This window comes from Eriocheir sinensis, chromosome 38 (genome assembly GCF_024679095.1).
Source record: "Eriocheir sinensis breed Jianghai 21 chromosome 38, ASM2467909v1, whole genome shotgun sequence".
NCBI classification, from domain to species: Eukaryota; Metazoa; Arthropoda; class Malacostraca; order Decapoda; family Varunidae; genus Eriocheir; species Eriocheir sinensis.
Window position 1 is genome coordinate 7,978,575 of NC_066546.1, and position 26,914 is coordinate 8,005,488.

Consider the following 26,914-nt stretch of genomic DNA (forward strand, 5'->3'; position numbering starts at 1 on the left):
CTGCTCAGCCTTACCTCCAGTTTCCTGACAGTGAAAGTTGGGGTCCATTCCCTTGGCACACATCTTCGACACCTTGTCCACATTGTTCTCCTTCACGTACTCCAGGAATCGCCGAAGGTTTGCCCGAGTGTGGAGTGCACGCAGAGCCTTCTCCTCCAGGTGAAGCATTTTGTAGACTCTCCGCTTGTACTTAAGCTGAAGGGGGGAAGTACATGGCTGAGTGATGCAGAGAATAAGAACAATGGATACTTGATGCACAGGTTTAAAAGAAAGAGTGGTAAACATATTATGCAAATGTGAGTAATGGAGAGGCTGGTGAATGACATGAAGATAGGATTCAGAGAGATGTGAGTATGAATGTGCAGATGAGTGATGATCAAGGCTAATGTGTTTAAAATGCAATGGATAAGTGGTGCAAAACTTAATGGAATCTTGCAGTCTTCTGATGGCAGTAGTAATGTATTGCTGACTTTTTTATATCCATTTCAGTTTCACCCTTAACCTACCTCATTTGTGTTGAAAATAAGTAAAATAATATCAAGACACTGACCTCTAGATAACCCACAGGTGTAAGGAGAGGGTAGTCTCCTAGTGGCCTCTCCTCATCCAAAAACTTCCCAGCGCGGCCATTCTGGGGCGGACAGAAGAGTCCATAGTTGAAGCTCTCCCGGAGTTCCTGTTGGAAGATGAAAAAATGAACTTGGGGCATTCAGTGATAAAGTATAACCTTGAAACATCAATCTCTTATTTATTGTTATTTTAATTATTGAGATTCTTTTGGTAAGTTATGATCCCTTAAATGTTTTACAGATGATAAAACTTTTTTGTGGACTCGCCCAGTTTTCCTGGTTACATATCAGTATTTTCTGATGTGTGGCAAAATATTTACCATGGTACTTGCTTGGGGGTTAAGTGTTACTTGACTGATAAGTGTGTGGTGAAAGGTCATTGATATAGTGTGTGCGTGTATGAATGAATCTTCTGTGGCTTAACTTCCTCTCCTCCTGCTTGGCACTGACAGGAGGCAAACCAACTAACAAATACTTGTCATTCTGGCTATTTTTCAAGTGTAATATAGGTTAATGTAGTGTATTCGGAGAAGTTATCAATGCTAATGTTTTCACCCTAAAATATTTACTGTCAAGCTATACAGTGTACTCCAAACACCACATACTGCTCTGTGTATAAAGAGTGATGCATATACTGGAACAAATGGTGTAAAACTTTACAAATATGTGGAGAAGTTATTACAAATATGTAAATAATTATATACGGTATATACGTATGTACAAATGGAACCTGGTAAATAAATGAAGTGTTGTGGTAAGCTAACTGTGAGCTGATCTTAATCATTCATCAAAATTTTAGTCTGCATAACAAAGGTGTCTTGTAGATTTGTAGCAATGTTAAATGCTTTTTTGATTACCTTCAGGTTTCTTTACGTGAAAGACTCGATAACATTAATACTGATAACTTGCATATACAGAATGGCTCCAATAAATATGTACACAAATTCATCATCTAAATCACAGGCAAATGTAAGCTATAAATATCAACTACATCAGGGGAAAAGAAATGGTATTTTCATATACACTCAAATGGAGAAATCTGTCAGTTTGTTTGGTCTAAGAGGCGGGTGGAGCTAAGTATGATACATGTAATAAATTATATACATTAACAGGACTAAGTCTGATGTTGCTGCACCATAAACTACACAGCAAAAGTCCTGGAAATTTTCAGGATTTTCATTTGTTTTTTTCTTTTTCATTCCATGACTGGAGTTAACAAATGTTAGACTGAAGAGCTAGGGAAAGTAATTTAGGATATGGAAATTACAGTGGTACATGAAAAAAAATCTATCAGGCTGAAAGGTACTGAATTATATTTTGGGAAAGGAAATGCTCAATTTCTTACTACGGCTTGTGAAGACAAGTTAAACAGTGCAGTTCTTGGTTTCAATGAAGATGTTTTGTGGCTTATTGAAGGTTTTGTACTTTCAAAAATTATGCCTATACATACTTATGGCCATGTTTGACATGGCCCCATCTGCATGGTACAAGTAATCAGTCCCAGAAATTATGAAAGTCATAAAAAGCAATATTATATTCACTACAGAGCAAACTGTGTTGTAAAAAAAAAAAAAAAAAAAAATTATATATATATATATATATATATATATATATATATATATATATATATATATATATATATATATATATATATATATATATATATATATATATATATATATATATATATATATATATATATATATATAAAAAAAGAAAGAAAGAGCACGGGAATCCCATGAGTTCTTTGGTGCTGTTGACAGCAAGATAATGCGTGGTAATCTGCATCCATATAAGTGGCCCTTATGGAGCCAGCCAGGCAGAGGTTAGGCCTATGAGACTCAGTCTTCAATCAAAAGGTCACAGGGTTAGGGAAGGCTCAATGGAATGGATTGGATGGTATGCAAAAATTAAGAAAAGGGAGAGAAAATACCTGACTAATTTTCACTGTAAAACCTTGAAATAGTTTTATCTACACAGTCTTATCTAAAAATCCTTCCCAGGAAAATCTTGAGCTATTAATACCGGCACAGGAACAACACTGCATCTACTGGGAATAGTCTGAGGCTGAGCTATGAAGAAAAGTCCCTATGTGATGTAATGTGGTAAAAATTTGTGGACTTCCAACATACTGTTGGGCGATACACAGACAGACACAGCCACAGGGAAAGCCACAGGACACCAATTAAATACATGTTAACTCCAGTTTAATTAGTAGCACTTTTCCTTAGTAAAGATTCATATTTAAAATAATTCCTCAGCAACTCCTACTGTATATTGGTCGGGTCACTAGACAATAAAACGTAGTCATACAAACGCCAGTCTTGGGACCAGACGCTAAAGTCATCTAGGTGTGGTGAGCAGCTTCTAGGGAGGGAGTTCTGTGGCTGCTGCACAAAGGAATGTGGAGGAGATGGTAGGGTGTGATGGAGCAATTCTGGTGGTATGTCAGCTATGTTCACTATCTTATCAAGGGGAACTTACAGTAACACTATGTGAGGGCGAGAGAGCTTCAAGATATATTAAAGGAGAATACAAGGAAAAATAGTAAGGAATAATTAAAATCAGGTGAAAGATACAGTTGAAGAAAAAAGTAGTTTTCAAGATGGTCTCCACCTTGAGGCAGATACAGTATCAACAGGTTTGCAACATACGTATTATGCCTTCTGAAGCAACCACAATGCATCCTTGGTGGTGCGTGTCAACAACCTGATTATCATTTATTGCTACTGTGTTCCTGGTATCTGCCGACTACAAAATTAAAACTATCAGTATCTGTCGGGTCTTTCTTCATCACAGATAAACACAAGACCTTTATTGATAACCAGTCAATTGCATGCCTGCTGGAGTGGAGGAGGATCAAGTGTGGGGTTAGTAAGCAGCTATTTTATCTCATGTTGCTTCTTTTTGCCGATATATTATCGCAGTGCGTAATATCCTGTATGATTTAAGATGTCATTCCTTGTTTTGTCTGTCTGAATTACCAGAGAAGAATTAAAATTATTATTTGTGCTGTCTTCTAAATGCAGAATATCTCACTAACTTGTTTATGTTGTGAAAAATAGAGTTTGATGTTGATTCCACTTTGCTTGCTGTATAATGTCATCATCATTAAACTTAATTTAGTAGAACGGTATGCTAAGAATCAACTCGGCATAAACTCAGCTCAGCATTTGTATCAAACTTTATTCCTGGAGTGTGTAGGACTTGCATTTGTGTCCTGTGCACTAGAATGCATGGAACACTAATAATTTCATCAATGTGACAACACTACATCTCTTGGCAAAGTAACCTGACTGAACTATTTATGCACTGTGAATCCTATTTAAAAAATCAAACATTTCTGACTGTCAAAATTGCCATACATGCTCATCCACCATTTCATCATCTGACTGGTTTTGAGGGTCAAGCTTTTCCTCTCAGCCAGTGTTCGTGCTACAATGCTGCCTTTGGCCGAGACAGCTTGCTGGCATACCCAGCCTCAGCCAGGCCCCGGTGCTTGGCTCACAGGAGCAGCTTACAGCATTACCTTTGGTTTTAGATACAGTGTTAGAGGAAGAGTTTACTGGTTTATTGAGTTAAATTAGGTAAAGAAAATTTATTGTTGATGATTTGAGAAACCACTGAAGTAAGACAAAACAAGACAATAGACAAAGACAAATATAATGAAAAGAATAAACACTTCACAGTAATATATTTGTATTTTTGAGAGCACAAGAGAGAGCAAAGAAGAAAGAGAGAGAGCAAGAATGAGAGAGAGAAAAGAGAGAAATGAGAGAAAAAAGGAAAAAGAAAAAGTTCAACCACCAGTCACAGAATAGAGTACAACCTAGGTTCTGAAACATCTCAGGTAGAACACTCGTGGCAATCAAGATGTATGTAGAGAGAGCAAGGGGACCATCTGAATGACCTAAAGTTTCAGAATCCAGACAAAACTTTCTGACAAGAAGCGAAGGAGACACGGCACATCCTCACCAACACATTAATGGGCAGTCCCTTCACACGCTAAGGGGCTCGCTTTAGTGGTAGCAGGAGTAGTTTAGTAATAGGATCAGTAGAAGTAGTAGTAGTAGTGATAGCAGTAGTAGTCACTGAGAAGCAGACATGCACATTTACAGCTATGGTGCTAGTCATAACAATTGGTGTGAAGCAGAGCAGCCAGATGTGCAGTGCATTGTTTAACAGCACATTACAGCATGCACAGGTAATGGCAGGCAAGAACTAAATAAAATGGTCTATTCAGCGAGTATTCCGTTCCCAGTTCCTCCAGTATCTGTACATCATACTTCATACAGCAAACTGTCACCCAATAATGCTTCATAGTTTCTTGACTGACTATCCAGCATTACCATGAAAACCTGTCCCGGGTGAACATATGCAGGTGTACTTAATGCTGTAAGGAGAAAATGACAGAAGACAATAACTTTGTGTGACACGAGGAGTAACACCGAGACGCGAGACATGACAAGCACAAGCAGGACATGCACTTCAGACAGGACCCAGTACATACCCGGTACCACAGCGCCACCTGCCGGGAGGAACAGGGGAAAATATAAAGAGGAAGGTTAGCCACACCACCACTGCCACCACCACCACCACCACCTCTGTGATTAGTTGAAAGCTGGATGGTTACACATATACACAAACACACACACACACAATGCACAAACACACATACAAGGTTAGGTAAATGTTAATATTCAGTACCTCCTGACTTAAAAGGGAAAAATTCCAGTCCCCTTCAGAGCAGGGAACCATCATGGGGGGCACTGTGATGCTTGCTTGGGACAAACCCAAAAAGTGGCAAAAATAAGGTTCAAAATTTTCCTAAGGTATCCAATTATTATTGTGTGAACACACACACACACACACACACACACACACACACACACACACACACACACTGTAAAAAAAAATGTGGATCCACAAAATTAACCACAATGCAAACAAATAAAGTGGTAATAAAACATGGACATGTGTAGTAAGGTACAGTGATCCATTAAGCCTGTGAAGCCAAAGCCAACATAGGGTGCAGAGCACAACCTCGGCACCACCCTGGCACCACAGGGGCACCATCACCGCCACCACCTACACTATGGCCCCAACACACCACCACTACCACCACCACCGCCACTCTGAGCATGCCACACACTCCGCTGTGCTCACCACTCATTTGCAACCTGTGCAAGGACATTCATTGTTAAAGTGCATTTATTTAAGTGAAGGCTGCATCACAATATTCATGAATGGATACATCTCATTGAATTTGTATCACTTCATTAAGTTTTGATGTAACATTCAATTAAACAAATGCTGCACAATAACAAGTTTTAGTGGTCATTCATGGATGATGAGCCTTGGTGTGAGCCTGGCAGGGCCTGGCAGGGCCTGGCAGGGGCTGGCAGGGGGGCAGGCTGGTGGTGTGTGTGGGTCCGCTGGCTCTCTAGGGTGACACTATCCTGGCCAACGAAGCGACTACTGAATGAGACTGTGGCACTTTGTCCTTTTTTCCATTTTATAGTTCTTATTTTTTACCAATTCCATCATTAGGCAGTTTATATATTAGCTTTCAAATAATATCATTATGGGTCACCATAAAAAAGTAGATTAGCAGACTAAACAAGTAGCTGAAGTCTGTGACCATAATTGCTTACTATAAATGAATTTCTAAATATTGCATTTCTTATGCAGTGGTTTTGTACTGAATTGCTTAGATATGTAGGGTTTCAAAATTAAGTTCATTATGAGAGCTAAGTCTGATGGAAGCTACAATTATGTATAATCATATATGCAAGGGCAGGAAAATGCAGACAGAATTATGACCGTAATATTTGACCACCAAATTTTCCCAGTAAAGTGCTTCAAGGTTTCTTAATTTACATACATGCCTCACAAAACCTGAACTGACCAGATGAGTGGTCTGCAGGGATAATTATTTGAGGAAAAAAGGAGAAAATGCAAATCTTCATCAGTTTGTATTACACTAACTACTACTTCTCAATGCAGTTTCTTCATCCACCTACTCGTGCAAATAAACATTAGCTTAGGAACCACGAGCTATGGTGAGCCAAACTGTGCCAGTGAGTCCGTCAAACACACTAATAACATCTCCCTCTTCAGGAGCTACTTCTCTGATAAATCCTTCCTTCAGCCAGACGTGTCTTTCCTTGCCTTCCAGAAATAACACGGACAGGACCAAGAACTTTAACCTGGATCCCGCCCACCTAGACCTGCACCACACCAGCCATTCCAGGAGGTGCATGACTTTGTGGGAACAGGAACTACCAACAAGACCACACAATATGAACGCTGATAAATTGAAAGACAATATAAGAAGGCATTCAAATATTGCATACATTAAGTGACTGACATGGGGGGCTTTAAGGGAGGGTCAACTTACCCAGTGACACTTTGCCCCAAAACATGAGACAAGGGTCTTTAAGGGGAGGCAACAAGAATGTCATCAGACTTTATCCCACAAGAACACATCATTATGGCAGAGAAAGCCCAAACTTGCTTGGATTTTTGCTCAAAGCAGGTAATGCATATTGCTTTTAATTTCTTTTTGGTTTAGAAGGGAAACTGGATTTTACTGGAATTAGATTTACATGAGTAGATTATATAAATTTAATTACTATATATACATTCCATTATATTAGTCAAGTGAAAACCTAATTGTTAGGGTATTAGATTTACTATTTAAGTAGAGTACAAGAAATTATGAATGGATGTACACTAAAATTCCTGTATGAATGCAAGACATTCCAACAAATGTGAAAAGTATGTGTGTGTGAGTGTGGGAAAACAATGTTAGTAACTATTTGTAAGGCTCACAGATAGATATACTGAGAGGTAGAGATAAACAGATGTCCTTCAGTGACACAATTGAAATGAGATATCTGACGTGACTCAGCGAGGCGTGGGAAGGCAGGGAGCAGGGAGGACGCAGGGGAGTATGGCAGACCACTAACCCTTCATGACACACCAGTAAAGAATGTGGTGAAAGCCAGCTCCTCTATCTAATAAGGAACTTGTGTTTATCTCTTGGTAGATGGTTTTCCCACTTAAGAAGGTAGTCTGTTATATCAAATGTTGCAACAGTATCAAAGAAGAACGAGGACACCTTTAAATGCTTTCCTGAAATTAGTGTTACATTCTACACTACTTATTTCCCTGAAGGCAGAATAATGAAGTGTGCAGTGTAAAGATATGAGATAATTAGAGTTAAGCATGTGCTGTAAATTAGAAGATATCGGAAACTGCTGCATATAATCGTCCTGAGATTAACTAATGATGTAAAATAGAAGATATGAAACAGAAGACAAAATGGAAGATGAAATGAAAGGTGAAAAAGAAGGAAAATTGAGATGTTCAGTGTAAGCATAGAGGATGCAAGCATAGAAGTAAGCATAGAAGATGAAACAGAAGAAATACTGAGGTGTTCTGTGTAAGCATATGAGAAGAAGGACTAATGAGAGTTAAGCAAATGATGTAAAACTGATGATCTTGGACACTGCCGCTGATAACTGTGTCACAAGACTAGCTGATGACACTAAAGATGCTTGACCCTTCCGAGCGATGCAAATAAATAAACCTGAGCAAACGATAATTATTAATTGATCTGAAAGGCAATAAAGGAGATAAATCTGCATAATCATAATGGCACACACAGTAAACAAAGGATTGCAAAACACATCAAGACTCAACACCCAAGAAAAATAGCAGCTACATATTCACAGCAAAATAATAGTAATAATAAAGGGGAGATATTTGCAGTGGAAAAAGATAACACGCAGGCAAATTTGCAGAAACTGTGAGACGTGAAATAAAACACTCATTTAAAACACAAAGAGAATAAAATGTTCCACACAAAATGCAATGATAAATTCAGAGAGGAAAGGATGGGAAACGTAGTGATTAAGGAGGATATATATCGTAGTAGTAGCTTTTAGTAGATGTCGATTGTACTTTTTTTTTTTTCAAGCAAACCACGTCTTAATACACACCAAAAAAAGAGAAAAAAAACAACTTCTTTTACATCGACAAACAAATATTCCGGCAAACAAACACGGAAAACGCTGCAAAACTGTGGAAGGAACACAGAAAAATGGATGTGAGAATGAGCAGTATTCACACGTTTAAAGGGGAACACCTGAGAGCCACACCTTTACCTGCCCCCCGCCCCCCACCTGTGAACCTGCCCCTTCCAATCCCCCATCCCCCTCTCTCGCTCTATCCCCCCACCCCCACCCCAGTAGAGCTCGACCGATTTCCCTTCCCTGACATAACCATAATAATAAAAATAATAAAGATAATAATAATGAAAATTATAATAGTTCCCATCCTAAAATCAAGTAAAAAAGAAAAATATACAATCGCACTCAAAGAAAACTATACAATCGCACCCAAAGAAAACTGTACAATCACACCCACTGTCCCCTAAAATGAAAAAAATACACTATTCTATTTTTTACTGCTAATGTATATCAAACGCATACTTAAAAAAACGTTAACTTTACTTTAATTAGACAACTGTAGAGAGGCTTTATGTTATCTGTTATGTATAGTAAGGAAAAAATCAAACATATATGAACCAGTGTGTTAGTTTGACCTTGGTTGTCCCGGTTGACCTATCCGCCCTCCAGCATGACCCAGCCAGCCTACATGACCTCTGAGCCTCCACGAACTAATTAGCCTCCTCCCTCCTCTCCTTCTGGATTATAATCTTCCTCCTGAACCCCTCTCTCTCCCTCCCCTTCTCCTTCTACGCCCTCAGGAGCCCCATAGTTAAAATCAAGGGCGTACTAACTTCTTCCTACATTCCTTCACTTCCTCTCCCTCCCTATCTCTCTTTAATTATAGTTTCCTTCCTGTGTGTTTGCTTTTATCTTTACTCTTTTCTTTCATTCCCTCTTTCTTCTCTTCTTCCTCCTTTTCATCTGTTACTGTTCATGTGTTCCTCTTCTTTTTTTCTCTTCCTCCTCTCTCTATTTTTTTTTTATCTAATCTTTCCTTATTATGTGTTTATGGTTCTATACACAACTTTTTATTTCTTTTATTCTTTCTCCCCTTCATCTGTTTGTTCTTGTCTTCCTCTCCCTTCTTCTCTCTCCTCTTCCCTCGTATCTCTTCACTGTTTTTCAATCATGACTTCCTTTACTTCCTCGTAACTTTTTATATTTTCCTCTTAGGGTTCCATATTTTCCATTTCCAGACTCTTCTCCAATTTATTTTCCTCTTTTTTCTTTTCCCCGTTTTCCTCTTTCCCTTGCGTTATCTTTCTCTTCTTTTCCTCATAGTTTTCCTCTTTTACTTCCTTACACTTCTTTTTTTTCCAGTTCTCTTTTTTTCCTTTATTTACTATCCCCTTGCATAATCTTCCTGCCCTTCTCTTCCTCCTCCTCCTCTTTCCCTTGCATTATCTTCCTCTCCTCTTCTTCACAGTTTTCCTCTTTTATTTCCTTAGTTTCAATATCTTCCTCTTCGTATCTTCCCAATTCTCTTTTTTTATTTACCATCCCCTTGCATTATCTCCCTGACCTTTATTTCCCTCTACGACCTTCTCTTCCTCCTCCTCCTCTTCGCTTGCCTTATCTTCCCCTCCTCTTCTTCAGTTTTCCTTTTATTTCCTTACTTTCAATATCTTCCTCTTCTTTTCCTTCCAGTTCTTTTTTCCTTTATTTACTATCTCCTTGCATTATCTTCCTGACCTTCTTTCCCTCTACGACCTTCTCTTCCTCCTCCTCCTCCTCCTTCTCTTCCTGGACAACTGAATTACCTCTTCTGCCTCTCTCATTCCCTTCACGGCTCCCCACATAACCGTATCGCTTCTTTCCCTCCATTCTCGTCCCTCTCCTTCCCTTCCCTTCCATGCCCAGAATACCACTTACTCGTTCTTCCATATTCCTCCTCTTCCCTCTCCTTTATCTACCTTCCCATTGCACATTAGCGGGACTTAATGCTTGCCTTCTTTCATTCCTTCGTACTCCATAATTCACCCTTCTTTCCCCCTCTTTCTCTCTCTACGTTTCTTCCTTCCACCCTTCTCTACGATTATCAGACTTCACCATTGCGTCCCTCCCCAGTCTTCCTTATTCCCTTTTCATCCTACACCTGCTCACCATGGGGAACTTCATTAGATCTTGCTGTCTATAAGCCCTACTGATTGTTTTTCTTCTCATTCTTCTTCAGCCTGTACCTAAAGTCATTGCATAGCTTTCCTTGTCTCTCTATCTGGCTACGTTTTATGCCTGTATTCTCTTTTTCATAGCCTATTCTCTCCCTCTGTCTACGGCCCATATCAGTCTTTTACTTTTCCCGACTGCCTATCCATCTGTCCCTCTTTCCTCAGCCTTCTTTCCCCTTTCCTCTGTTTATTGGTCATTGGAGTCCCTATCTTTCTTCGCTACGTCTCATTCCTGTTCAATGTACGCCTCATGTCTGTCTTCTTCACCGCATCTCCCTTCTATCTTCTCTCTCACGGTCTCTTTCTTCTATCTTCTTATTTCATTTCCTCTCTGCCTTTGTCTACACCCATATCACAGTTTTCTTCTTCACTGCCTCTGTCTTTGTCTTCTGTTTGCGTCCATCGTCACCATCCTGCTGTCTTCTTCGTTGTCTTTTCCCCTGTCTGTTTCTATGCCTCCGTCTTCATTGCATTTCGTTATCCCAGAATCTACGTCCCATATCATAAAGTTACTTGTTCATTGCCTCTCTCCCTCTCTTTACTATTTCATTCTTAATTGCGCTTCTCTTTGTCTCAGCCCCATATCCCCTTCTTCCTTCTCTCTCCTTTATGTCCAGTACTAGGCTACCATTTCGTTGTCTAGACTTGCCTCCCCCCCCCCCCCCATATCACTGTCTCCTCCTCTTGCCCTTTTCCCTACGCCCTCAGGAGCTCCTTAGTAAGAATCAATAGCGTATCAACTTCTTCCTCTTCCTACGTTCCTTTTCCACTCCCTCTTTTTACTCTTTTCTACTTTATTATGGGTTTGCTCTCCTCTTGACGTACACTACTTGTTACTTCTTTTTACTTTAGTTATTTGTTTTTTTTCCTCCTTTCTCCACAACCCCGTCCATCTGTTTCTGCTCGTATGTTCCTCTCTCTTTTTCCCCTCCCTCCACCATTCACTTTTCTCCTCCTCCTCCTCTTTCCCCTCACTTTTTCCTCTTCCCTTTTCCCTCGAGGCATTCACTTTTTGCCTTCTCTTCCTCTTAATAATCTGTTTTCCTCTCCTTTTTCTCTCCCTCCCTTCTTTAGCCATTCACTTTTCTCCTCCTCCTCCTCCTTCTTTTTCCCCTCCCTTTTCTTTCCCTCCCTCCATTTCTTGTCATTTATATTTCTCCTCCTCTTCCTTCTGTTCATAATCTCTCCATCTATTTCAGTTAGTCTATCCCTCTTTTCTCTTCCCTCCCTCCGACATTCAAATTCCTCCTCCTTTTCCTCTTTCCTCTCCCTCCGTCATTCACGTTTCCCCTCCCTCTTGTCATTCATCTTTCTCCTCCTCTTCCTCCTGTTCATAAGCTCTCCATCTATTTCAGTTACTTTATCCCCCTTTTATCTCCTTCCCTCCCTCCGTCATTCACTTTTCTCCTCCTTTTCCTCTTTCCTCTCCCTCCGTCATTCACATTTCTCCTCCTTTTCCTCTTCTCTCTCCCTCCGTCATTCACATTTCTCCTCCTCCTCCTCCTCTTCCTCCTCCCTCCCTTCCTCACGGCGCCGCCATCACACCCACCTTCGGGAGAGCCGCCAGGGCCTGCTGCTTGACGTCCCACACCAGGTCGTCACGGTGGAACTGCAGACACTTCTCCACCTTGAGCTCCGGCACGTTGATCCGCAGCACCACTTCCTCCCCCGCCATGCTGGAGGCCGAGGACGAGCCCCCAGCACCCGAGGCCGACCCCGAGGCGGAGCTGAGGCTGACCCCGTCCTCCATGATCACGGCGCTCCTTGACCTGTGGGGAGGGCGAGGTGGTTTGAGCATGAGGGTGAAGTGACAAGCTTACCTTCGTATATCAAGAGAAGGGCAAAAAGGGCAAAGAAAACAGAATCTGGCTCTAGGAATACGAGTTTGCCAAAGTAAACGAAATAAAACATAAATGGGAGAAAATAAAACATAAAAAGAAAAAAAAAAGGCAAAAAAAGGGCAAAAGGGCAAACAAAAACACAATATGGGTCTAAGAAAAAGTGCTAGAAAGATAAGCAAAGCATAACATTGCAAAAACTACGAAAAAAACAATAAGTAGGTAGTTGAGGGAAATTTGAATGAGACTGAAGTTATATTTAATTAAAAGGAGGTGTTAGGTTGAGATGCGGACACAAACCACGCCGCTAAAAAAGACGAAAGCTTATATATCAGTTTATAATACCTCTCAAAATGGACGGACGAGAGAGAGAGAGAGAGAGAGAGAGAGAGAGAGAGAGAGAGAGAGAGAGAGAGAGAGAGAGAGAGAGAATAAAAAACACGACACGTCCTCTGGGAATGTAATTGATGCCTGACCTGATCTAAGTGTTAATTTGTTGTCCATTAATAGCTACCCGACCTGAATTGATAATGATGTATCGTATGACAACAACAACAACAACAACAACAACAACAACAACAACAACAACAGAAACAATGACAAACGAGCAACAAATGAGATCGACTTCATCCTCACAAATCAAAGGGACATCATGAAAATAAAATAAAAAGAAGTCCTCAATAAAGTAAAGTTAGGGTTAGCAGCGACCACAGGATAATTAGATGCAAAGTAAAGATCAACCCGAAGTAAAAATCGCACCAAAGTAAAGATCAAAACCTCAATTCTCTCGTAAATCGTAAAGGAATTTTGTCGTTGAGGGATTTTGTCCTGCGAATGCTTTTATCTTGTTAGGGATTCTTTCTGTCCTGCACTCGGGTTACGGGAGAGTGTGGAGGAAGAAAATGATAAAAAGCTAACTGGCGGGCGGATTGACTGACTGCCTGCCTGCCTGACCGTATGACTGAGTGGCAGACTGACAATGTTGCGTATTACTCTGACAGGCGCGGCGCTGAATAAGTCAACACACACACACACACACACACACACACACACTAAAAAACACACAGAAAACGAAAGAAACACATAAAAGGAAAGGATTCGCAACGTAATCTTCATATTTTTTCTTTGACCTATTTCATTTTCATCCAATTCGTCTTCATTTCAAAAGGAGATACTTGATCTATAAAAGCCATACACACACACACACACACACACACACACACACACACAGACAGACACACACACACACACACACACGGAAGACAGTGGTGTGCTTTCTCCTCCGCTCCCGGCCCGTGACGACTTCCAAGCGGCCGCAGAAGTCGGGGCACAAGGTCACGAGTCAGTGCCAGTCACCAACCCGCCCCCAGGCACCACCACCACCACCACGATGAAACGACCTGCGTGCGTGTATATGTGTGTGTGTGTGTGTGTGTGTGTGTGTGTGCTTTCATATGTCAAGTTTCTCTCTTTGAAATGAAGACGAAATAGTGAAATGGATGAAGGCGGATTAGGTAAAGACGAAATACGTGAAAGGAAAAAAAAAATTATGATGAATAGTAGGCTACATTACGAATCCTTGTGGGCTTTTGTTCTTTAGCTTCTCCTTTAGATATGAAGACGAATTGGGTGAAAGAGGAATGAGAGAACGAGGAAAAATACGAAATGTGTGAAAGAAAAAAAAAATACGATGAATAGTAGGCTACATTACGAATCTTTGTGGGTGTTTGTTCTTTAGTTTCTCCTTTTGATATGAAGACGAACTGGGTGAAAGAGGAATGAGAGAACGAGAAAAATGCGAAATGTGTGAAAGGAAAAAAAATACGATGAATAGATGGCTACATTACGAATCTTTGTGTGTTTTTGTTCTTTAGTTTCTCCTTTTGATATGAAGAATTGGGTGAAAAAGAAGAGAGCGAACGAGGAAAAATACGAAGATTACATTACGGAGCCTCTTTTTTGCGTGTGGCTTTATACAAACGATGACAAATAGCTACAAAAAAAGGAAGGAAATTAAATAAAGACAAAGATGAACGTAACATTTTTTTATTTTTTTATCTTCAGGTCTAAAAGGGACGGCAGGGAGTCTAGCTCAGCATCCAAGTTTGTTTCACGTTTTGCTCTTGAAGTAAATGAAAACTAATGGCCGGGGGAGGAATTATATAATCTAAAAACGTAAGCCAAGTTTATGTAAGCACCAAAAAAAGCAACACACATTTACGTAATTCAAGATAAGCCAAGAGCCGCGAAATCACCGGCAATGAAGAGCGACAACCACAAAATTTTACATAACCGAGATTGTACAACGCAACCGAAATTGACCTCTCTTTTCAGCCACTCGCTTTTTTTTTTTTTTAAAGGAGCAGCGCTATTTTTTATTTTATTTTGAAGTTGTTACTTATTTTTTTCCCTTGAGCTGTTTCCTCTTCCCAAATATAAGTTCCCTCCTAAATAAACTAAAAAAAGTTCCAAATAATAATATATCCTTTTTTTTTTCACTGGAGCAGCGCTATTTTTTTTATTTTGATGTTGTTGCTTTGTTTTTTGCCCTTGAGCTGTTTCTTCTTCCTAAATAAAAGTTCCTTCCTAAATAAAATAAAAATAACTTCCTGCAAAATGTAACGAGTAACTTCGCTGATGCGCTTAGATTTATCCTTCGTTAACACACAATGGGGATATAACACACACACTTCAAACTGCCAAAAATAACGAAAAACATCCACATCGTCCTTTACACGAAATGACAAGCCATAATTAATAACCGACAGGAGAGAAGGAAAATATATATATAAAAAAAATGTTCTGTTTTTCACTCATGTTTCTGACGGGTTCACGAATGCTCGGAAACGTTGTAGAGATAAAACAACGGAACAATGAGTGAACCCTAAACGAACTGACCGCAAATCCTGATGTTCCTGCTTCGTTCCCTCCCTTCCCGACCCCTCCCCTCTATCTCTTCCCTTCCCTGTGCCTCCCTTCCCTTTCCCTGTCCCATCCTCTCTCTGTCCCTTTCTTCCCTACCCGCCCCCTTACGTCCCTTCCCATCTTTGTCCTCCCTTCCTAACCCTTCAACTCTCATCCCTTCACCTCCCCATCCCTTCCCATCTCCTCCCTCCCCGAACTAACTGCAAATCCTGTTAATCCTGGTTCATTCTCACCCTTCTCACCCCTTCACCTCCCTCTCAGTCCCTCTCCATCCCTCCCTTCCCATTCCTGTCCCTTCCCTCCCAGCAGATCCTGATATTCCTGGTTCATTCTCACCCTTCTCACCCCTTCACCTCCCTCTCAGTCCCTCTCCATCCCTCCCTTCCCATCCCTGTCCCTTCCCTCCCAGCAGATCCTGATATTCCTGGTTCATTCCCTCCCTTCCAGACCCTTCACCTCCCACCCCATCCCCGTCCCTCCTTTCCGAACCCAATCCCCTCCCTCCACGTCCTCCCCAACGCGATAATAACCACTCACTCACAACGCCGCTCCCCTATCTCTCATCCCCAAGGTAATTAAGATAACCGATCGCGGGAAACGAATTAAAAAAACGAAACCAACTTGTTCCGCCTCGCTATCTCGGAACTTTGGGCACCGTTGCTTCGCCGCGTACGGAAGTCGACGTTTTACCTGGCGGGGGTGGAGGGCCTGACAACCATTCCAATAACCAGGTACCAACAATCAAATGCCCGGGTAAAGAACGGGTATTGCTAATTGGTATAATAACATCAAACGCCTCTCTCCAGGAAAAACCGTTCGAGTGAGTTATTTCATCACAACACTAACAATATTACCGGCAGCGTTTGATTGATGGCGAGTCCACACAAAGAAGGGACTGCCATTGAGTGAAACAACGACAAACTGCTCTTATTACTGCATCACAAACAGAGATAAATATGAACCCTCGCGTCCACACACACACACACACAAATACACGCATACCTCCCCCTTCCCACCTCTACACACACGCACACACACAGTACTCGGCGCTGGCACAATTAGGTTCACACACGTGGCATAAACACTTACACTCGTATTATTAAACGTTTGTGGCTCTTGTTATGAACGTTTTTCAAGGCCGGAGAGGAGCTACGTCGGTTTGTCATGAGTGTTTATTCCCTACACGGCGCAGAAGTTTTCTAAAACTACCGCCAGGCTCAGGAAACCACCCATGGAAACTCCGACAACTTCCGCAAGAGCCTTTTTTCTCTTCCCTTTTCTCTCGAGACATTCACTTTTTGCCTTCTCTTCCTCTTAATAGTGTGTTCCTCTTCTTTTTCCTTCCCTCCCTTCTTTAGCCATTCACTTTTCTCCTCCTCCGCCTCCTTTTTCCCTTCTCTTTTCTTTCCCTCTCTTGTATGAGTTTGATATGGATCTTAAACCTTTCCAGAGTCCCTGAGTTCGCATACACAGGCGGGGCCCTTGATCTGAGCCATGATTTCACGGTTCCCTATACACACATTTGATACACTCACGAATGGGCTCCTTAGTGGGCGAGGCAAAGGTCGGTATTCCCAGACACTGATACTTCTAATAATTTCCAAGGGCCAAAAGGGAGATTAATCGGGTTCGCAACAGTGTTTTTTTCACGTTCAAGGTACAGAAGAATGGTCAGACTATCACCAGGGTCATAAAACTACCCCAAGAAAATGCCCAAAACTCCTATGAAAGCCTTGTCAAATGTGTGTGTTTGGACGATGAAATGTTGAAGAATATAACCCTAGTCGTGTCAGGCCCCTCGACCCTCTGAGAGCCTAGACAAAAGCCTCGCCTGTCCTTGTGTTGATCCGGCGATAGTGACTCTTGAGGCCCTCCACCCACACTCTTAATCAGACACTTGTCCTTCTGGTTGAGACGTAGGTTAGGTTTCTCAAGACGCTTCCGACTCTCATAACAAACATTTCCAAAGGTCACGGAGATTAACCAGGTTTTTATTGCTATTTTTCACGTTTACGGTGCAGAAGCCTTGTCAAACTACCACTAGGCTAATATGACTATCCATGGAAATATGCACAACGTCGACGAAAGCCTTATCAAGTGTGGGTGGGTGTAAGCCCCGGAATGTGTGAGAATATGCGTCGTAGCTTCTCAGAGGCTGCCCTTTAAAGCCCCGTTCACACTCTGCCGACTCTGTGCCACAACCCTGCGACTTTTTGGCCCCCTTCACAGTGTCAAAGCAGCATCCGACGATCGTTTCTAGACCTCTTTCCGAACAGGTGCGACCCTTTCACATCAATACTTCATACCCGGTAACTCATATACCCCGAGTCGCTGGGTTGTCGTGGACCAGAGTCGGCACAGTATGAACGGGGCTTTTAAGGCTTGACTAAACATTAACTTTTGGTGGACTAGAAGTTTTGTTTGATTTTTGGTTTTATTGAATGTGAAATTAAGACTACCAATGATTTTTTACTTAATGGAGTAGCGCAAAATCAAGACAACCAATTATTTTCTTTGTTCTCAGTATGTGGGGTAATCTCTACAATTAGCTTTTTGTTTGATTTTTGGTTTTATTGAACGTGAAATTAAGACCACCAATGATTTTCTCAACTTAATTTCATGGAATAACGCAAAATCAAGACAATCAATTATTTTATTTCTTCTCAGTATGTGGGGTAATATCTACAATTAGCTATGAATTAGGTTTAATTAGTAATATTCCACATAAAAGACAAGGCTGGTTTAATTTCAGGTGGGACGAGACAAAAATAACCAAATAAATAATTCACCGTGACTGTGAGGTCGGGTCTCAAAGGCGGCGCAGAACCCACCAGATGTAATCCACGAGACAAGCAATTTTTATCCAGCACCAGCAGGATAATAGGCCCGAAAACCCACACCTTATCCACCATCCACCTACCCATCAACCAATACCCCCACCATCCACCCACCTAATCCCTTATCCACCCAACAACCCACTCGTCCACCCACCAAACAACCCATCCACCCAGTCACCAACCCACCAATCCACCCAACAACCCACCAAGTCATCCACCTATCCACCCACCAATCCTTCATCCATTTAGTCACCCACCCACCAATCCACCGAACAACCCATGCATGCACCCACTGACTCTTTCACCAACCCACCCCCTCATCTAGCCAGCCAACCTGTCCCCCCCCCCCACCCGCCCCCCGCCGCCCACTCCTTTCAAGTGTATGCGGGGTCACGGCGGGAAATAACGGGGTGCTGTACGTCACTCCTGAATGCCCGGTAACGAAGGCTCGCCCGCGCGGCCTTCGTCGTTAAAAGTTACCGCTAATCGGGGCCCCGCGGGAGACCTGGAGGCTGCCCCGCCGGCCCTCCTGCGACACACAAGCCCGCATCTAAAGTTTTCGAGGCCACTGAAGGGGAAACTGGAGTCCCTTGGGTTAGGAGAGGTCGTCGTTGGGGGATAGAGAGGTTGGTGTTGAGCTTAGGGACAGAGAGAGAGGTTGGTTACTTCAGCTTAGGGACACAGAGAAAGGCTATTTGTCTACATTGTGGATTGGGTTAGGAGAGAAAGGTGTTGAGATTAGAGGCAGAGCGACAGAGAAGTTAATATTGAGCTTAGGGACAGAGAGAGGTTGGTTACTTCAGCTTAGGGACACAGAGAAAGGCTATGTGTCTACACTATGGATTGGGTTATGAAAGGAAGGTGTTGAGATCAGAGGCAGATAAGGTGGCATTGAGTTCCGGGACTGAGAGAGGTTGGTTACTTCAGCTTAGGGACGCAAAGAATGGCTATTTGTCTGCACTATGGACTGGGTTATGAGAGGAAGGTGTTGAGATTAGAGGCAGATAAGTTGGCATTGAGTTCCGGGACAGAGAGAGGTTAGAGTTGAGTTAAAGGACAGAGAAAGGTAGGTCACTTCAACACAGGGACACAGAGGAAGGTTGGGGTTGTAAAAGCCAAAAAGAGGTTGGTTAGTTTAGCTCAGGGACACACATGGGAAGAATATCCGACGAGAAGCTTCTATTTAAAGCGACAAGGACGGAATTATATGCGTGGACGAGTAAGATAAAGCACCGAAAAGTTGTGTTCATAAGTGGGCGAGATGATAAATAGTGGACGGGCTCTTAAAGGTGAGAGGCGGGGATGTTAGGTCATGGGTGAGGGCGGAATGCTGGCTCGGAGTCGTGTTGAAGACTTGGCGTTACTGAAGAGCTACGGAAATAAAGATGATAAAGGGAAAGTAAAGTAAAGAGCTAATGAAATAAAGATAACAAAGGGAAAGTAAAGATAAAAAAATAGTAAGGTAAATGTAAAAGAAAAATAAGGCAAGGTTATAGGTAAAGTAAGGTAAAGACAAGAAAATTAAGATGAAGGTAAAAATAGAAAGGTAACTTGAAGGTAAAGACACAGAAGTAAAGAAAAGTAAAAGTATAATTAAGGGAAATTTAAGGTAAAAACAGAAGTAAAGTAGAGGTAAAAGTAGAATTAAGGGAAAGTGAAGATAAAGACAAAATTAAAGTAGAGCTGAAAGTATAATTAAGTGAAAGTGAAGGTAAAGACAACAGTTAAGTAGAGGTAAAAGTAGAATTAAGGGAAAGTGGAGGTAAAGACGAAAGTAAAGTAGACGTAAAAGTAGAATTAAGGAAAAGTGAAGGTAAAGACAGAGGTAAAGCAAGGTAAAGGCAAAAGTTAATTAAGTAAGGTAAGGTAAAGGTTAGTCATTTGATGTCTGGAAACGTGAAAATAAAGGAAAAATGAACGAGATAGCATTATGAAAAGTAGTTCAGTGATATGATTAAAAGTAAAATAAGGTAAGGGAAAAATAAGGTAAGGGAAAAATAAGGTAAGGGAAAAATAAGGCAAGAGAAAAATAAGGTAAGAGAAAAATAAGGAAAGGGAAAAATAAGGTAAGGGAAAAATAAGGAAAGGGAAAAATAAGGTAAGGGAAAAATAAGGAAAGGGAAAAACAAGGTAAGGGAAAAATAAGGCAAGAGAAAAATAAGGTAAGAGAAAAATAAGGAAAGGGAAAAATAAGGTAAGGGAAAAATAAGGCAAGAGAAAAATAAGGCAAGAGAAAAATAAGGTAAGAGAAAAATAAGGAAAGGGAAAAATAAGGTAAGGGAAAAATAAGGTAAGGGAAAAATAAGGAAAGGGAAAAATAAAGTAAGGGAAAAATAAGGTAAGGGAAAAATAAGGTAAGGGAAAAATAAGGTAAGGGAAAAATAAGGTAAGGGAAAAATAAGGTAAGGGAAAAAATAAGGTAAGGGAAAAATAAGGAAAGGAAAAAATAAGGAAAGGGAAAAATAAGGAAAGGGAAAAATAAGGTAAGGGAAAAATAAGGAAAGGGAAAAATAAGGAAAGGGAAAAATAAGGAAAGGGAAAAATAAGGAAAGGGAAAAATAAGGAAAGGGAAAAATAAGGTAAGGGAAAAATAAGGTAAGAGAAAAATAAGGTAAGGGAAAAATAAGGAAAGGGAAAAATAAGGAAAGGGAAAAATAAGGTAAGGGAAAAATAAGGTAAGGGAAAAATAAGGTAAGGGAAAAATAAGGTAAGGGAAAAATAAGGTAAGGGAAAAATAAGGTAAGGGAAAAACAAGGTAAGGGAAAAACAAGGTAATGGAAAAATAAGGTAAGGGTCAGTAATATGATGTTTAGAGACGTCACTTTAAAGGGAGAAGAACTAAATGGAAAGTGTTAATTGAGACGTAATTTAATGGAAAGTGTTAATTCAGACGTATTTTAATGGAAAGTGTTAATTCAGACGTATTTTAATGGAAAGTGTTAATTCAGACGTAATTTAAGTTGTTTTAGCGGAACTTGTGGTGATCAAAAACGTCAGAAAATAAAAGCAAGGAAGAAATAAAAGAACAAACACAGTAAGAAAATATGAAAGAAGCGGGAGGGTGAGTTTTCAGAAGAACCATAGCTCAGTTTTACACGGAAGAAAAAAAAGAAAAAAAAAAAGCCTCAGAAAATAGAGGCAAAGAATAAAAAAAAGAAAAATATTAAAGAAGCGGGAGGAGGAGTTTTAAGAGAGATCTAGAGTCCAGCTTTACAAGGAAGATATAAAAATAAAAGTAAAAAGCGGCAGGAAATAAAAGCAAAGAATAAAAACAAGAGCAAAAATATATAAAAAAGCGGAAGGATGCGTTTTAAGAGATATCCAGAGCCCAGTTTTACAAGGAATAATAAAAAGCAAATAAAAATAAGTGACAAGATAAAAAAAAAATCGGAAAATAAAAACAAATAATAAAAACAACATAAATAGTAAGAAAATATTAAAGAAACGGAAGGATAAGTTTTAAAAGAAGAGATCCAGAGTCGTTTTACAAGGAAGAACAAAAAACAAATAAAAACAAGTGACAAGATAAAAAAAAAACTCCGAAAATAAAACCAAATAAAAAAAAAAAAAAAAAAACCAAGAAAACAAATAGTAAGAAAATATTAAAGAAGCGAGCGGATGAGTTTTTCAAGCGATCCATAGCCCAGTTTTAGGAGGCTACTAATGGACGCAGGGAGACAACTTTTAAAAGGCTAAAACACTCCCTTTTCTCGAGCCGTTTCCTTCCCCTTAAGTGCATCCCTTCCTTCCTTTTCTTTAGTGACCCTTGAGAAGTTGTGGGGACTGAGGGAACGAGAAGGAAGGAGAGAAGGAAGGTAGGAGAGGGAAGGAGAAGGGAAGGAGAGGGTAGGGAAGGTTAGGGGAGGGAAAGGGAGGAAAGAAGGGAAAGGGAGGGAAGGGAAAAGGAAGGGAAGGAAAGGAGGGAGGAAATGGAGGGACGGAGGTGATGGAGGAACGGAAGGGAAGGAGGGAAGGGAAGGCAAGAGGGAGGAAGGACAGAGGGAGGGGAGAAAATGAAGAAGAGAAGGAGAGAGGGAAAGAAAGGAGAGAGGGAACGAGAGGGAAGGGAGAAAAGGGAAGGAAAAAAAGGGAGGAAAGAAGGGAGGGAAAGAAAGGAAGGAAGGGAGCGCGAAAGAGGGGAAGAGAAACGCATATCCGCCTCACGTTATGGCACTCCGCTATATCCGGGTCTTACCGTAGCGAAGTTAACGTGGTCGTCTTCGAAGCTCCGTTCCTCTTCGCGCTTTTCATTTTTTCTTTAAGCGACGCAATTGACTTCGAGAGGGAAATGGCTGGTGCAGGAAGTCACTCACAGCTCAAGGAACTTTTTTAACACAGATCAAGAAGCGTTTATAACACTCACAGAACAAGAAACGTTTGTAACACTCACAGAACAATAAACGTTTGTAACACTCACAGATCAAGAAACGTTTGTAAGACTCACAGATCAAGACACGTTTTTAACACACAGATCAAGAAACGTTTGTAACACTCACAGAACAAGAAACGTTTGTAAGACTCACAGATCAAGACACGTTTGTAACACTCACAGATCAAGAAACGTTTGTAAGACTCACAGATCAAGAAACGTTTTTAACACATAGATCAAGAAACGTTTATGTCACTCAAAGCTCAAGAAACGTTTGTATGTCATCAACAGTTCACGTATTCACCCAAATCTACTTCTCCCGACATTGTGCTTTCTTTACTCTTCAAAGTCAGAATTCTCAACTGCACGGAAAGACAGGAATAGAGAAAACGAACGACTATTAGATTTCTTATTCTCTTTTAGTTTGTTTGCATTAGTTAAATCGTCAGTGAGAAGTTTTTATCTAACTTCAATTATAACATGAATTTACATCCTGAAGTTAATGATGGTTATTATTACTACCATCATTATTATTTTAACTTCGAAGAGCACTTAAATCATATCGTTACTGGAACTGTCACTTTCATTACATTTTCCAACTAATTTTACAACTATTTTCTCGCTATCACTTTCTATAATCACTCCTTACGGGTATAACTTTCCTAGCGACCTCATAACTACTTTTACAGGAGCAGCGATTAGCGGGCTCTTTGCTTTTTCTCTGTTTATTGCCCTTGAGATGTTTAATTTACCGTGAAAAAGAAATCACTATCATTAGTCACTTCCAATTCGATTCTCACAGTTTCAAATCACATCAGAAGGATCAGCTAGCCAATACGGATCCTCGTCAGCGAAAACTCAGCATATAAGACCAGCAGGAGAGCGCGGAGACACACAGACTGCTTACTTCAGCGCCTAGGCCACGCTCGTACACAGGCACTCCCTTGCACAGATACACCCCATGGTTCTCACAGCCTAAACTGCTTCGGGGCGTCACAACACATTAGAGAGGTGTTTCGAAACTGATTCAAGGGTGTTGGTATTCTTCTTTCAGTTCTTAGTGCGTTTTTTTTTCAATTAGAACGCGATCGAGGTAGTTTTGAAGCTGTCGTCGTTGTTGTTGTTGTTGTTTGTGTGCTTGCGTGCGTGTGTGCGTGTGTGTGCTTGCGTTCGTGTGTGCGTGTGTGTGCGTTTCAGGAGTGTGTTGCAGACTGAATGAATTGTGAGGAGAGTGAGAGTGTGTATATCTGTGTGTGTGTGTGTGTGTGTGTGTGTGTCAAGTGTTGTGTTCGCCATTCACAGATAAAATAAAACTGATTACGTGTTATCGGTTATCAGATCCAATCGCTCGTGTTCGAATCGTCCACCCATCAAAAAGCTTTACACACACACACACACACACACTGGTTCGGGGAAAATCTGACGGACGTGGCTGAAATTAAACGGACAGACAAACAGACAGGCAAACAGACAGGTAGACAGACAGGTGAACGCCAGCCATTTTCCTCTCTCTTGGTCAGCGTTTTTTTTTAGCGTCTTGGAAAGATAAGATAGAAACAAAAATCAGGTGAACTGGATCAAGATACGTGAACCCTGTTGTGTTATCGTGTGTGTGATAGGAGGAGGAGGAGGAGGAGATGGAAAAAGAAGAGGAAGAAGAGGAGGAGGAGGAAGAGGAAGAGGAAGATGAGTACGCCGGAATTTCCTTTATTATGTTACAGTAGCTTTAGATTTTATTCAATTTTCGGTGCTCTCTCTCTCTCTCTCTCTCTCTCTCTCTCTCTCTCTCTCTCTCTCGCCGGCGGCGGCAATAATCTTTGTTGTTGCTCCACCTTAAACCTCAATCAATCAATTATCTCTCTCTCTCTCTCTCTCTCTCTCTCTCTCTCTCTCTCTCTCTCTCTCTCCCCCCTAAATGATGGATATTGCTCATGTGATTTAATAGACAACGGAGCCTAATGCGTGGGTTCCTCTCTCTCTCTCTCTCTCTCTGTGTGTGTGTGTGTCTCTCTCTCTCTCTCTCTGTGTGTGTGAGAGAGAGAGAGAGAGAGAGAGAGAGAGAGAGAGAGAGAGAGAGAGAGAGAGAGAGAGAGAGAGAGAGAGAGAGAGAGAGAGAGAGAGAGAGAGAGAGAGAGAGAGAGAGAGGGGGCGGGTTGGGGGGCGGGTGTGGGCGTATATAACAGGAGAATGACTAATGAATGTTCCTAAGTGCAGGTGTGTGTGTGTGTGTGTGTGTGTGTGTGTGTGTGTGTGTGTGTGTGTGTGTGTGTGTGTGTGTGCAGGGCTGATAAGTGTTCAACAGGGACGTATATAATTAAGCAATAAAGTTATAATGAGCAAAAAGGGAAAGAAAAAAAACACGTTCATACGCAATTTACGGGATTTAATAAGTAATATCATCGGCGTTTTTTTTCATTCTAGATTCATGACCCCAAAATAACGCTCCATTATTATGCACGTTGGGCGAAGGATAAAAATACTTGATTATACAAATACTGAAGCTAAAAACACTGTAATGTAATGTAATGTAAAAAAAAAAAAATCATATGTGTACGATAAAAACCTGATATTATGCGCTCTTACATCACGGAGACAGAGATGGTCACAGGGGCCAGGTGCAGCTCAACCAACACCTACCATTCACATTATATAAATATATAAAAAAAAAATCATGTGTGGGCGATAAAAACCCGATATTCTGCGCCATTACATTAAGGAAACGAAGATGAGCACAGGGGCCAGGCGCAGCTCAACAAACGCCTACCATTAATATTAAAAAAAAATCATTTGTGTGGGCGATAAAAAAGCTAATATTCTGCGCTTTTACATTAAGGAGACGAAGGTGAGCACAGAGGCCAGGCGCAGCTCAACAAACGCCTACCATTAATATAAAAAAAAAAATCATTTGTGTGGGCGATAAAAAGCTAATATTCTGCGCTTTTACATTAAGGAGATGGAGATGCGCACAGGGGCCAGGCGCAGCTCAACAAACACCTGTGAGTTACCGTGTGTGACTGTCCCGTGTGATGCCGTTTGGTGGGAGGACTATTATAAGAAGCAGATTTTTTTTTGTTTACTTATTTTTTTTCTTAGTTTTTAAAGTATGTGAATTTTTTTTTTTTTTTTTTATAACTGTGAAATGCTGTTGTTATTTTTTTTTTATTTGTGTGAAATGTAGCGCCTTCATTACTTTTCTATAGCGGTGTTGAATGTAGCGCTTTTTTCCCCCTCGTTTTTATAGTGATTGATATGTAGCGTTCGTTATTTTTACTTAAAGCCGTGAAAAGCAATAAATAAACAAACAAGCAAATAAATATATAAATAAAAATCACACACACGAAAGAATTTACAAAGCAGAATCACTAACAAAATCAACATAAAAAAAAATCACAAGAAAATCAACATAAACAACAGCAAACAAGAAAAAGACGAACAAAACAAAAACAACAACAACGCATACGAGCGGGCTTATTTTCATTATTGTTTTCTATTTTTTTTTTTACCCTTGAGCTGTTTCCTTTGCTGTAAAAAAAAAAAGAAAAAAAGAAAATAAGACCAACATAACGACACCATAAACAAAACAAACACCAACGTCATAAACTACAAACAAACAAAATCCAGCATAACGAAGCTTCAATTACTGTTCCGAAGAAAAGGTTTGTTACTGAGCTCCGGCGGTGCTTAAAGGTGATTGGTCGGGGCGCGCCGGGCAAACAGCCAATCACAGCGCACCATTCTCACTTCTAAGCCTAACACGCCTACACGTTATTGAGCCTAAATTTATTACCTGGGGAAATTTCAAGGGTGACTGCGTTGATATGTTGACGAAATTATGCACAAGTCTCTCTCTCTCTCTCTCTCTCTCCATGCACCCTTCTTTTCTCCCTCCTTCTCTCCCTCCTCTCAAGAACGATCCTTGTGTGAGAGAACTGCATGGATTATCTCTCTCGTCACATAATTATCAGCATCCAACCTCTCCACACTATTCATTCTCTCCCTCTCTCTGCCTCCTTCCCTTTCTTCTTTCCTCCCTCCTTCCTTCCCTCTCTCCCTCCCTATGACTCACTCCCCTCAATTATCATGGAGAGACGAAGGAGTGAGGGAGAGGAGAGAGAGAGAGGGAAGGAGGGAGGGAGGGAGAGAGATAGGGCAGTTAAGGAGGGAGGGAAGAGGGGAGGGAGGGAAAGCGT

At 40.9% G+C, this 26,914-nt stretch overlaps 1 protein-coding gene across 15 annotated transcripts in view; it reads right to left on the reverse strand.

The window, feature by feature from the left end:
- Positions 1–26,914, reverse strand: part of LOC127008624 (SH3 and multiple ankyrin repeat domains protein 3-like) — a 137,329-nt gene that overhangs the window by 20,325 nt on the left and 90,090 nt on the right. For 9 of the 15 annotated variants that reach the window (XM_050880885.1, XM_050880886.1, XM_050880890.1 and 6 more), the window contains 4 exons: positions 12,305–12,524; positions 5,080–5,097; positions 551–676; positions 15–195 (listed from right to left, as the gene is read on the reverse strand). In XM_050880885.1, coding sequence (XP_050736842.1) covers positions 15–195; positions 551–676; positions 5,080–5,097; positions 12,305–12,524 — 545 coding nt within the window. Of the gene's footprint in view, positions 1–14; positions 196–550; positions 677–5,079; positions 5,098–12,304; positions 12,525–22,550; positions 23,087–23,631; positions 23,883–26,914 lie in introns of those variants that run through there. The other 6 variants (XM_050880897.1, XM_050880882.1, XM_050880889.1 and 3 more) reach the window with 5 other exon arrangements.